A 12,841-nucleotide genomic window follows, 5' to 3' on the forward strand; every position below is an offset into this window, starting at 1 on the left:
TGATTAAATAGCCCGCTGTCTTTTACAGTCAACAACACGCCCATGGGCTTCACTCTCAGTGGTAGCTAGAGGTGAAAACGGTGCAGGGGAAAGAGTCCAGTGAATTTTCACTACTTCTGAGGCCACGTGTCGAGGGGGGAACCGGCAGTCGTATTGAGAGCAGAGCATAACTCCTCTGCAGGGGAGCTGGTGGCTTCTGTTCATTGTTTAGCAGTCTGCGTCCCTGAGTGGGAGAAATCAGCATTAAAATACAACTGGCTCCTCATCAGTTCCCACAATCTGACACAAATCTGATTGAAGGGTGTTGGAAGAGAATGTGATCAAATTCCCGGGAGAATGAGCAGTGGCTGGAGCTGAAACAGCTGTGGTTCACTTAAAAATGCACGAGAAATAGGCCGCGTGCTCACGCACGGTCCGCAAGGAAAATCCGACTCAATGACACCTATTTAGAAATCAAACAGCATATTCTTCAAACGCAGCTGAATTCACCACTTGGGCATTGTTGTAGAATATGTGATAATGCTAGTAAGAGACACACTTATCAAATCAATTTGAACTGCTTGCCCAGTGAGTGCGGGAGTCTTCCTGCTCCTCCGTGCTTCTTCTCGCAGAGAGGCACAGAGCCAGAGCATGCATGTCAACAATCACCAACCGACTCTTCAAAACCAAATTGCTTCCATTCTTCCGCCTTCTTTATTTGCATAACACACACAAATGTGCACACACATAAATGTATATGTATATTTTTATGGATACTTTATGCACCATCCTTGCAGCTCTGCATTCCTTCATAATGGATGAACAACAAAAAAATTATTGTTGATTTTCTTTTTTTTTTTTTTTTTTTTGTTCTTTTCCCATGATTTCGTTGCTCTCTTTCTGATTCCCCTTCATCTTGCTTCTGTAAATCCTCTCTTTACTGCCAGGATTTAAGAAACAGTTAAGCTGGATCCCCCCTCCCCGCAGCCACCTCCTCCCTCCCGGTCATTTTACGCCCAGGCAGAAGCAGCCAGCTTTGTTGCTGTGTTATGCAAGACGCCTCATTGTGGCCGGGATATTTCACCGCTCGCTGGCCACAGTGTCAGCCTTTGTGTCACTACACTCCATCACTGTTAGAAACTGGAGAATTGGGGTCCGAGATGCACTCTCTGCTGTGGAAGAGGCTACCAAGTGCATGTGAACATAATAATTTATAGTCACAGAGAGGTTTGCGTTGGGGTGAAGCTGATGTCTTCTTCCTCTTCCGTAGAGAAAACATTGACAGAGAGGTTGTCTACTGTGAAACTGGGGTGGACGAAGATGTAATTAGCGCGAGTGTCTATCTCACCGGTTTGGTAATTGCTTACAGCCCCTCAGGCAGTTTAAACAAAGGAAGCTTATTATTCAACTTTTGAGCAGATTGCACCCTATTACAACTGAGGAAGACATTATCTTCCATAGTGTGGAGGCCATTCTCCTTGGGAAGTAAACCGTAAAATAATCAGGCGGAGCTGCCTGTTGACTGATTATTTTCTACCCCGGCAAGGCCAAAGCGCAAACGAGCATGGAAATCTTTACATGTTTGGAAAAGCATGTGATGACTTAGTAATGCTGCGTTTCTTAAATAAACTGAAAACTTAATCCATGCCTACATATATTGAAAGCAGGTGCTTGCGGCATACTGAAGATGTTCTGTTGAATGTTTTCATGAGGGAACCGTATGGAATTATATTTTCATTCAAGGACAATATTACTTTAATGCCGGAACTCTCATTCTCATACATTATCCATGTGAGCAGTTCGAAGCAAGAAAAGCTTGAAAACTGTCTGTGATTTGCACCAAATAAGCAGCACCTAATGCGTGTTTTTTTTCAAATAGCCCTCTGCTGAAAAGGACATCTTCTTACACAACTGTCATTTTATCCAAAGTTGCAACATACAATAAGTGCATTTTATTATTAGGTGAGCGCCAGTTGAAATATCAAGACTAAATTTTACAGTATTGTCACATTTCAACAAAATTCACTCATACGCTCAAAGACTTGGTGTCGGCTGACAGTCGGTGAGGAAATGACATTTGCAGGCTGAAAACATAAGTGTTTTCAAGGTCATTTTCTGGTGAATAAATTAGGCGCGGCATTAAAGATAAAAGTTCACTTAATTAGAAATAATTATTCAGGTATATCCTAGAGGTATTAACCCGTTTTGCCCCACTGGCAACAATTGTTGCCAAAGTTTGTCACTGTTATTTTTGACTCACAATAAAAAATCTCAAAGGTACTAATGCAACTTTTCCCACTTAAATGCTAGTAGACCACTTAGACAAAGGTTTTCATTTTTAAAAAATCATTTCCAAGTGCTTCCTGTCACATGACATCATCTGCTTCCTGCTCCTTCCGGCTGAAGACATGGCCGACGCAAATCTTCCTGGAAAGAGGTAATTTTCAAACATTTCTAATGATTTTCCAACAGCCATATTTATAATTATTTAATCATTCGAGTCTCTAGAGTAACCCTGAACCCAAAAATTGTACCTAGGATAAATATTTTTTTGTTCATGGGCTTATTTTTATGAGCGGCAACAAAAGTTGCCAATGGGCACATAGCTTGTCACTAACTACAGGAAAACACTGTCTGCAGGATTGCTCCTAATTTACTTATTTAAATTTGTAGAATGATGTACAGTGTCTCATTTTAGTCCTCTTAGAATACTCTTTCAAGCTAAATAAGTTCACAGGTGTTCAAGGCCTGTGTGTTTAGGATTTTTATATGTTATCATATATCATTTTGTTGCTAGCTAACATTAGCTTGTGTTTCACTGAAGTAAAAAATGTTGCTGTTGGATGATGTTGGAGGTGCACTTCTCTTGGCACACAAGTACTTTTCATAGCCAAGGCCCCCCCACCCCCACCCCTGGGGTAGGATGGATGTTATTTAGCAATATCACAGTCGAGTTTGTGATCTTTGACTAGAGTTCATCATCGCTACTGCTCTTCAGTCGACAAGAGCAACAGTGATGATATCCAGACCAACATCAAAAACTAAACTGTGATATTGCTTTTTCCAGAATATTCTACATATGATGCTTTAGAAAGAATGATATTGATGATTCATCAATAAAATCAAATGTGAACTAAAACATGGCGCATTCTTACATCTGTCATGCTTGCTTTGTCATTCATTTAGGTCCTGGAAAAGTGGGCAGGAGGATCTCCTCTGCTTCCAGAGGCTGACAGCCCAGACCCTCCTCCATGGAACAAAACCAATTAGGCAGGGCAGAAGATCTTCAAAGGCATTGCTGATAACTGGTTTGATAGTTTCAACCACTGGGCCTTCAACAGCAGCAGGTGCAACTAGTGAGAGGCAAACGAGGCCTCATGAACCACTGTCCGTACTGTCTGAAGCCACTAGATGGTGCTGTATGTTCAAGAATTGTGTGAAAGCACACTTCATTGTCAGTCCTTCAGCCTCCACTTTAAAACCAAGAGACTCGTGACCACAGAAAATGGAAACCACGGAAAGTGGTTCAGGAGGCCTGATTTACCCATCACTAGAAACGATGCAAGAACTGTGGCGGCGCACATCATTAGCACGTGGAAAGTGTGATGTTCCACCACATGTGGTGTGCTTCAAGAAGTACCACAATGAGTAGAACATGTATGAAAGATGATGGAATGTATGGCAAGAAATTTTATGTAGTATGTGTTTTTAGACGTTCTAAGAAAAAACTGTTTGCTAAGGTGTTGAGTGTAAAAAAAATGAGAATAAAAAAAACATTCCAAGTTGTTTGTTGTTTGGAATTTTATGCAGGGAGAACCTGAGGCTCCATCTTATTGTTATTGTTTATTCTGACTACATTATTATTTTGTTGTTATTGTCATTCCTGCATTATAGGTGACATTTGACATAGTGACAAGGTATGTGCCCACTGGCAACAATTGTTGCCAGTCATAAAAATGCAATTTTTTTCAAAAAAAAGAACAAAATGGAAATAATAAATACATAACTTGATTCAACTGGACTCAACTGATAAAATGATATGCCTTACAACTCTGAAAAAAATTTGGGCACAAATGGGTTAAAAGAAGATGAATACTATAACTGCTTATTTTTTGCAGTTTTTGTCACACATTCATGAAGCATTTATTAAGTTCTCATTCTTGTCTTAGTAATTATCAGACACATTTCAGACAAATGAATAATGTATGCAATATTATAGAGGTAGCTATGTTTAATTATGAGACCATGATTTAGAAATGTAGAAAATGTTATACTGAAAACATTGGAGAAAAATTCACACATTAATTTACTTTTTATGAGTCAATAAAAAGTGTTCCCTCATTAAAGACATGCTTTCCTCTCAGAAACTGTCTTTTTGTTGCTTTGTTTCTTGTAATGTAGTGGGCAGGATAATAGTTTTCAATCCCACAGAAACCCCCACAATCGCTATGAAAGACACAAAAGAACATTGAAGTTTAAAAGAGGTTGCTGTGTTCGGAATGGTCAGCGTAAAAACTTTTTATTGGATCCACAAATGATTGAACCAAAGTGTTCTTTAGTGAAATGTGCCTCCAGATGACAAATAAACCACTAACTGCACATCTATGCTACAATGACAACTTCCTGCACCAACGGGCGAAGTCACTGTTGACTATAAAGTCTGTCTGAACTCATCTGTAGTGATACACAGACGGGGAAAGGTAAGACTAATGGATAAGGTACGGTATTAGGTAGGCTTTCAAAAGATACTGTAGTGAACCTCATTTTTGAACTTGGGGAGTTTTTTTTTAGCTCACAGGTTGAGAAAAGTTCTGAGAATATTCTGTAGATTTGTCTTCACTGAAGCAATGTGTTTGTGTATACTGTGACTTAGAAATAGATCAGATCACATTAATTGCTATGCAGTTTAAATGTTCCATATGGTTCCCTTACTTTTTCTTGCCACTGTATGCACATATGTAAGAACAGATTTATTGACAGATCCCCAGACATATAAGGCCTCTGGCCTTCAGCTGAAACTGTGCAGAGGCATGGAGTTTAATGTTAAGACTGTAAATGAGCTATAAACAGTAAAACCTCCTAAAAGCATTAAATTCAGCTCGCGTGATCGGACTGCACCTGTGCATGTGCACGTCCAATTCAGCCTCATCTGAAAATATAAAACTGTAGTCTGTTGGTTTATGGATCTGCTTAACAAATAGCATTTTCTTGATTAGCTGCCAACAGCTACGTTTCCACACATGCAGACATCAAGTTAATAGATATTTTTTGACTTTACAGGGATATTCGCCATCCATCTGTTGGCCTTTATTGATGTTCACAAAATAGTTGGAAATCAGTTTTGGAAATATCATAAGGCGGCCATTTATCTCACCGCATGTGTTCCCAAACATAAATATTAGGTCAATCACATTAACTCTGTGTCTGAAATTGTGCATTGTGTCATTTGCATCCATGTTCATACGCATTATTCAGCCCATGAGTCGAGTTGAAGGGTGTCAGACTCATTCCAGCTCAACAGTCATTCAACCCTAATTGATTACAATGGGACCAGAACAAAAAAGATGAAAATTTAAAACATAAAAACTTACGAATACTAGCAAATTTCTAAAAAAAAAAAAAAAAAAAAAAAAAACTCTTGAGATATAAAAGTAAAATAGATATACATCCAATATACTAAAATAACAGGAAAAGGTTTCAGTGACCAACTGGCCAGTATTCGATAAGTATTTGTGAACCTTTGACAGGACTGCAGGCTGCTGGAGCTTCAGATTTTATAACATGTAGCTATTCTGCCTGCAAGTTGTTCTAAAGTAAGTGCCCAGGTTTGTGGATTCTTGGTACACAAACAACTTGGCACATTAGTCTGCTGAAATATCCTGACATGAATGAATGAAAACACAGCTCCTGTGCAGCAACAACCCACCATTGCAGAAAGACCTGAATTTTCATCATGTATGGAAAAGACATTCATTCATATCGTGTGGAGCAACATTGCCAGCATGTTGTATCAGTTTGTTTTCAAGTGTTTCTGCCTGACAGCAGAGGCCTGACTGCTTCTTTAACGCTTACCTGGTCGAGGAGCTGGTTGTACAGCTCGTGACAGTTGTCAAAGATGTATTTGTATGTCGAGTCCAGACACGCTTTACAACAATCCTTCACCACCATACTGGCCCGCGGTGGACTCTGGAGCTCTTGTACCTGCACACATACGAGTACATACATGATTAAAATTCAAGAGGTATGCTTTCAGGGTTACATCCTCTACATGGTATCAAACCACATACACAGCATACAAATTACCTGAACTTAACCCATAAACCCAAGTCGGGACAGGTTCAACGTCTGCATTCGTTTGTAATGAAGTAATGATATCAACTCGCAAGTGTGAAACATTTATACCGAAACATCTCTTTCTTGTGGGGAAAAAGCAAGCTAGTTACATGCATTATGTATATTATAATTGGCACTTGGACAAACTGGCATTTAGGAAGAATGTATCGTAACGCTGTAGCTGCAGTATGTGAGCAGCGATGCATACTGTATACACAGTAACACTCAGCATGGTCATGACAGAGAGTGAAGGCTTTAGTAACTGAAAGTGGCAGTTTTCATTCCTTTGCTCACAGCTGCCATCTTAGCTATGCCTCAGTGCCTCGGTTCTACATCCCAGATATAGCTCGGTCCTTCATACAGCCACAGACAGGTAGTTTATACAGTGAGGGGAGGACGATGGATGGGGGGAGGAACAAAGCAGTGCCGGGAGCATTTCAAACATCCTGGTTCACGGTAAAATGTAGGACATTGTGTTACACAAAGTCAGTTCACCTGTGTTAACCAGTGCAGAGTCCTGCAGTAATTAACTATCTGGATTTGAATGATAAGCCGTGCTGCAAGAGATGGAATAAAATCCATCTGCCTTCGGATTTGTGTTTGAATGTTGGGAGATTTCGCCATGACCATTGTGAAGGTGTCTAAGTCATCCAGTCAAGGTTCTTCAGTGACAAAGAGAAGAACGAAGAGCAATAGCAGTGTGCAAGAAGTAATCAGTAACCGTTCAATGGAGTGTTTGCTTCTTTCATAGGCTCTGTAGTTAAAAGTCATCCTCCCAAGAACATTTAGACTGTTTATTGCCATGGCAACACACACACACACACACACACACACACACACACACACACACACACACACACACACACACACACACACACACACATTACCTTCATTCTGAAGAAAGTGATGCTGGTCAACAGATCGACGGTAGACTTCAGATCCTGCAGACGTTCAGGGTTTCCAGCGGGGAAATTATCCTGAGGCGGAAACAGAGGAGAACGCCATGAAGAAAGAGCACGTCTCTTTTCTAGGAGGCTTTTGATGTCGGACCTCAACCTGCCACGTCACCACGCTAAGGCCGCAACAATGAAATTGATCACAGAGCAATGTCCAGCAATCATAACAAAATGACTGTCTGTCTAATCGTTTAGTGGACAAGGGAGGTCTCTGCTGATGAAAAGCTCCATTTCAGGGCCATGAAGCCATCAGATGGTGCAGAGCACCGTGACGGGGTGAATAAAAAAGCCCTGACAGCTCTGAGGAAAGGCACTGCTGCCCCATACATTACCCTACATCTCCTACGCTCTCACTGCTCTAATAAAATTTTGCTTGTTTTCTGCCCCTCCTCAACCCTGTCAATAAATGCACACCGGAGATTCTAGAAAGCCAGCCAAATCTTTATAGCTGCCTGTAGGCTTGACAGCACAACCACAAGGGAGATCTATCTGAGATCAAGGCCCATCAGCGGAGGCAAAACTCTCTTGATATCTTTAAGACATGAGCAGCGTGGAGAGTGAGTTGGTCGATAATTCAAGATGCCCACTTTACGAAGAAGTAGTAAAGTATACAAAAGAGGCAGCTAAGTTTTCCGAAAACAACCGCTCAACAAAAAAATCTACACACAGACAGCCAGCAATCTACAGACAGCTTCCGGCACATCCACAACACTCATGATTAATAGAACTCAATTTTAGTGGTAAAAGTGTCGTCCCCCAATAAACGAAACAGCCTCCAAGCAAACAGGCTTGAAACACATCCTGCATTAGCAATGTGGACCAGTTGTACTATATTTGGCTGCTGACATCAAAAACAAACCAGAAGCAGCTATGCTTTTATTTTTTTTCTTCTTTGCCTCAGATAAAATGATGTTTGCGTCATTCCCTTTTGGATAAACAATGCAGTTTTGGGGAGAATTTCATCATTTTGTTTTTAGCAAATGAATTGCATTCTGTTGATTAAAGGAGGTTGAGCTCAATGTCTCCAACAGCCTCATGCAGAGGAGCTCTTTTTCTTCTTCTTCTTCTTCTTCTTCGTTTCAGCAGTCTCACAGCATCACAGCATGGAGCTCATTGGTACCATCACTTCATTTTTCCCTCCCTGCTGACAGCGAGCAGCTCGTACAATAACCATTCCCATACAACATGTAGCCTTTGAACACAAGTGCAATCATCCATTCATTCCTCTGAAGCATGGACTCTTTACAGTCACTTCACTGCAACCTTGAATGTTCCCATTGAATGCCGCCATAGTGCCACAATGATAGTTTCATATATATGTTCAATGACTTAGGTTTCTGGTAAAAAGAACTGTAGCTTTCATAAAGGAAACTCTAATTGAGACTACTGTGTGACTGTAAGCAGTGATTTTGAAAAAAATAAAGGTAATCCACATGAGCTCTGGCATTTCCCCTTAGTAATGTCAAAATAATCTGTGCGTTCTTGCTTTTTTGCAAAGCGAGAGGAATTAACATCTTTATCTGGAAGAGGAAAATCACCCCAGAATGAACTGAAACTGCTCCCTCGGAAAAAAAAGGGCAGTTTCCACTACTGCCAGTCTGCCTTTCACTGATAACAAGGGTCTGATCCATTGCCTGCTCATGAAATTAAACGATTCATTTAAATTGCACACAATAACATCTAATATCGTATTCCATACATTTAAATAGAGAATGCTCCATATTTTAGCATTTTGAGCGCTTTAATTCCCACAGCGAATTCACTGACTTCAAAAAGTGGTCTAGCTGTGTAATTATGGTGATTGAAGTCAAGTGATGTCAAGTGCCTGTTGACACTCACTTTGGCTGCTGCAAAGGAAGTAACAGCAAATGAATGTGTATATTCAAAATATTGTGATCCCAGCTTCCAAACTATTTGGATATTTGACAACCTGTTTTGATTGCAGATGGCAAGTGTTCACATAAACACATCAATTCCCCACTACTTATAAATGAAGGAATGGGGGAAAAAATCAGATGCATTCAAAAGTGGCTGATAAAAGTTTGAGTAGGCACTTGTGAAGAAGAAAACTGTTGATTCGCAAAGACAAAACATTGTATGTCAGCCTGAGTTTCTCCTGCTGACAGACATACCACAGAGATTCGCCCACAGTCGGGCTTAAAACTCACTAATTAAATCCTGCAGCAAGTGCACCACTCCAACCTGCTCCGCAGAAACACTGCACTCAGAGTTACAATAGTGAAGAAAACTTTGCCTAACCCTAGTACAATGCTGAAAATACAGGAAAGAAAGGGTCTGACTTCATCAGCAGAAAAAGAAAAAGAAAGGAAGGAGGAGGGGAAACGAAGATTTATTGCCCAAAGCAGACAAGCATACTAAAAACCCAAAGAATCAATGTCTGAGCCAGAAGTAGAGACAACATCAGCGCTGCCTCACAAAGATGACAGAAAAGCCATTATGAGATGAAACAAGGTTTGAGTGACGCTGATCAGCTTTTAGGTTTTTCGTTTTTTTTTCTTCATAGAAGTCTACAACAAACATTATGTTGGGCCACAGCCTATGTTAGGCGTGCGATACCTCATCATCAAAAACAATAAAAGCCAGCAGATTCACTAAGAAGAAGTGACGTGCAAAATGTACATGAACATTGAACTTTTCTTCTTGAAATTTACACCACTGTGTTGAGTGTCTCCCCGTGGGATTAAGTCACAATCTGAACAGAAGACTATGTCAAGATTTTATTTTGATCTGTGCAGATTAAAGAGACCAAACATCAGACAAAAACTTGCAGGACAAGCACAGAGCAACAAGTAGAGCGAGTGCAGGTAATCATGTGGAAAGAGAGATCAAAAGCAGTCATGCTCTGATGAGCGCCGGACCACAAGCAGCCACAGGAACGGTGCACTGGTCACCCTGCAGTCCGAGACGGAGAATCTCCGACCCGTCTGTGGATTTTTATTTCTAGTGTTAAGAGCCATAACTACTGCACCCACAAGAGTTTACATGCCATTTTAGATATATATGCATTTATAGTTTATGGATAGAAGTGAATTTTTTTTATACTTTAGAATTTAGTTTTTCAGTTTCAAAATGAGTTTTCAAGAGCGGAAAAGGACCATACTGATGATAATATACAGTATTTCTCATCTGATCTGGGAGTGCCTCAAGATGCCCAAAGACCTGGAACATTTCAGGGTCCAGGGATGTTTGGATTAACTGACTAATTGAGGTGATCTACCTCTGGATGAACGGCGGAACACCGAGAAATAGACAGTGATCTTCTGAACAATATATATTTGCATCTATTGTTCTATGAAAAACACGTACATTTTGTACCCTTTCCAATTTTTTTAAATCACTTTTGGTATGTAGGTTACTTAACTCCTGCCCTCTGTGAAAGAGGATCCCAGCTTGTCTCCTCTGCTTGGATTATCATCATGTCTGTTAGAAATTTCAAAGGGCTAGCCTTGGATTATGCAGGTTCTGCTCTGCAAAGAACAGGATTACCCTAAATATTTCCAGCAACATCGATATAGGTTTTGTTCTCCAAACATTTTCTTCCTCTGGGGCATGTAAAATGATATTTTTATGCACCGTGTGAGGATGACATACTGTACTTGAATGCTTTTGCGACAAAGGTTTGTTGGTATAATCTTGTTAGCATCTACACACAGTGTTCCTGGCATGATCCCACAGGTATAATTTTTGTTGCCTGTTTGATGCGTCATCATATATATGAGCAGCAGGATGAGTGACTATGATGTTAAGCTTGTAGACAGCTGCAGTTAGTCTTAAACAACTCCACATCACTGGCACAAACATCGGATCCGTCAATATTCTTTTGGGGGAAGGGGAATAATCAGTCATAAATGAAACAGGTGCAATGATTGTGAGATTCATACCGACCCACAATAAATTCAGATCTGCCATGGAATTACTTTTACCAGCATTTCCAATGAATAAAATAAATAATTTGTGTAAAATATGGTTAGTTCAGCAGATCCAACTTGAACTTTATAGGGTCGTACCGCCTGAAATCTCCTCAGTTGTGTGTGTGCTGCACATTCATCTCGCTGGCTGAAGCTGCTTGAAGAACCACATGAAGCGGCAAACCGGTTGTTTGCATTAAGTAAGTTTCTCCTGACTGATGCAACACTGCACAGAGTGCCATTTTAGCAGAGCAGTACCAAACAGCCAGCGGTGCTCGCTGAACAAACATCACTTTATATCAAACTGCCCAATATAAGCCAGCAGTCTAAATCCCTCACAGCATGCTCTGAATACTGAAATTTTATGTTCGCCCCCAGAGAGACTTGCAAAGCTGGGACAGCCCGGCTACACAAGGTGCCACCATGCATCAGGACTGTTCGAGTAAAGCTGAAGAGGAAGAATTGCACATCTAGCAAAATGTGGAGTGGCAGCTGCACCTCGGCTCCCGCTATGCTGATTCAAGCCCTCCGTTTTACAAAAGCAAACTCAATCTCCCTCAGAATGTCATTATAGGGAAATCCATACGGCAAACGGGCGGAGCAGCCAGATCTGAATCTTATTACTGTCCGGCGGTGGCAGGCGGGCTCGGTGGGATGGCTTCAGAAAGTGAGAGAATGAAAGTGGGAGTATGAACCGTGTGTGGAAGTGGATGTGTGTGCAAGAAGCACTGGTCTGTGGCAGGTTTGACAAGAGAGCAGCAGGGCAGCACTGGCAGGTGAAGGCAATGTGATATTCGGTGACTTCTCTGGGCGAACGTGTCAGCGGCAGACAGCTGGGCCATCTGAAAATAAAGGAGGCCATCTCTCCTCCACTTAACCGTTTCACTCCTTCTCTTGCTGCCCAACCATGCCTTTTATTCTTCATCTGTTTCTCTTCTCATGTGTTTCAAAATCCATGGCTGTCCCTCCAAACCCTTCTCTCTTTTCCTTAAAAATCCCTTCTCCTCCAACTCTGTCTCTCTGCTCGTTTCATCCACCTCTCTCTCCAAATCCACTTTATCCCTCCTTCACTATTTGCAACTTCGTTCTGCCTCTCTCCTTCTCTATCTACTTGCTTTAGCTCATCCTTCCTGTTTTTTCTTCCTCCTCACCGTAGGCACACAGCAGTCTGTGCTGCTTCCAGGGTGTGTCCCTATAATCACACGTGGTTTCACACAGAGCGCTACGGCGAAGAACAGAGGGGCCGAAGCAATCTCCCACTCGACCACACGTTGTCTTTTGTGTCACATCAAATGTGAGAGGGTCATCTTTCAGCTACAGTTCACTGTCTCATGCCAACAGCTGTGAGGAAGTGTGGAGTCGTGCAGACATCCGCACACTTGGGAGTTCAGAAAGTGGTTTGTGTGAAACAAAGAGTGGGGGGAAAGACGGAGACACGTGGGTATCATATACCTGGAGGTAAACACGATTATCAATGTACATGCAGGTATGAAGGGTGAGCCACATAGGCGTGTGGCTGTGCATGTGAGTGAGCGGCGTTTAACGGGATTAGCTCTCCTGGGATTGTTCAGGAAGATTATGTACTGTATGTCAGGATTTCAATTTGTCTGAGTAGGATGCAGCAGCACCTTTGGTGGCATCAGT

General features: G+C 41.4%; 1 protein-coding gene across 1 annotated transcript in view; it reads right to left on the reverse strand.

Moving 5' to 3' along the window:
• LOC115390401 (protein unc-13 homolog C-like) overlaps positions 1 to 12,841 on the reverse strand; it is a 116,786-nt gene that overhangs the window by 51,076 nt on the left and 52,869 nt on the right. The window contains exons 15-16 of the mRNA XM_030094261.1: positions 7,200 to 7,289; positions 6,052 to 6,180 (exon numbers count right to left, since the gene is read on the reverse strand). Of these exons, the coding sequence (XP_029950121.1) occupies positions 6,052 to 6,180; positions 7,200 to 7,289 (219 nt within the window). The remainder of the gene's footprint in view (positions 1 to 6,051; positions 6,181 to 7,199; positions 7,290 to 12,841) is intronic.

The sequence above is a fragment of the Salarias fasciatus genome, chromosome 1 (assembly GCF_902148845.1).
Source record: "Salarias fasciatus chromosome 1, fSalaFa1.1, whole genome shotgun sequence".
Lineage (NCBI taxonomy): Eukaryota > Metazoa > Chordata > Actinopteri > Blenniiformes > Blenniidae > Salarias > Salarias fasciatus.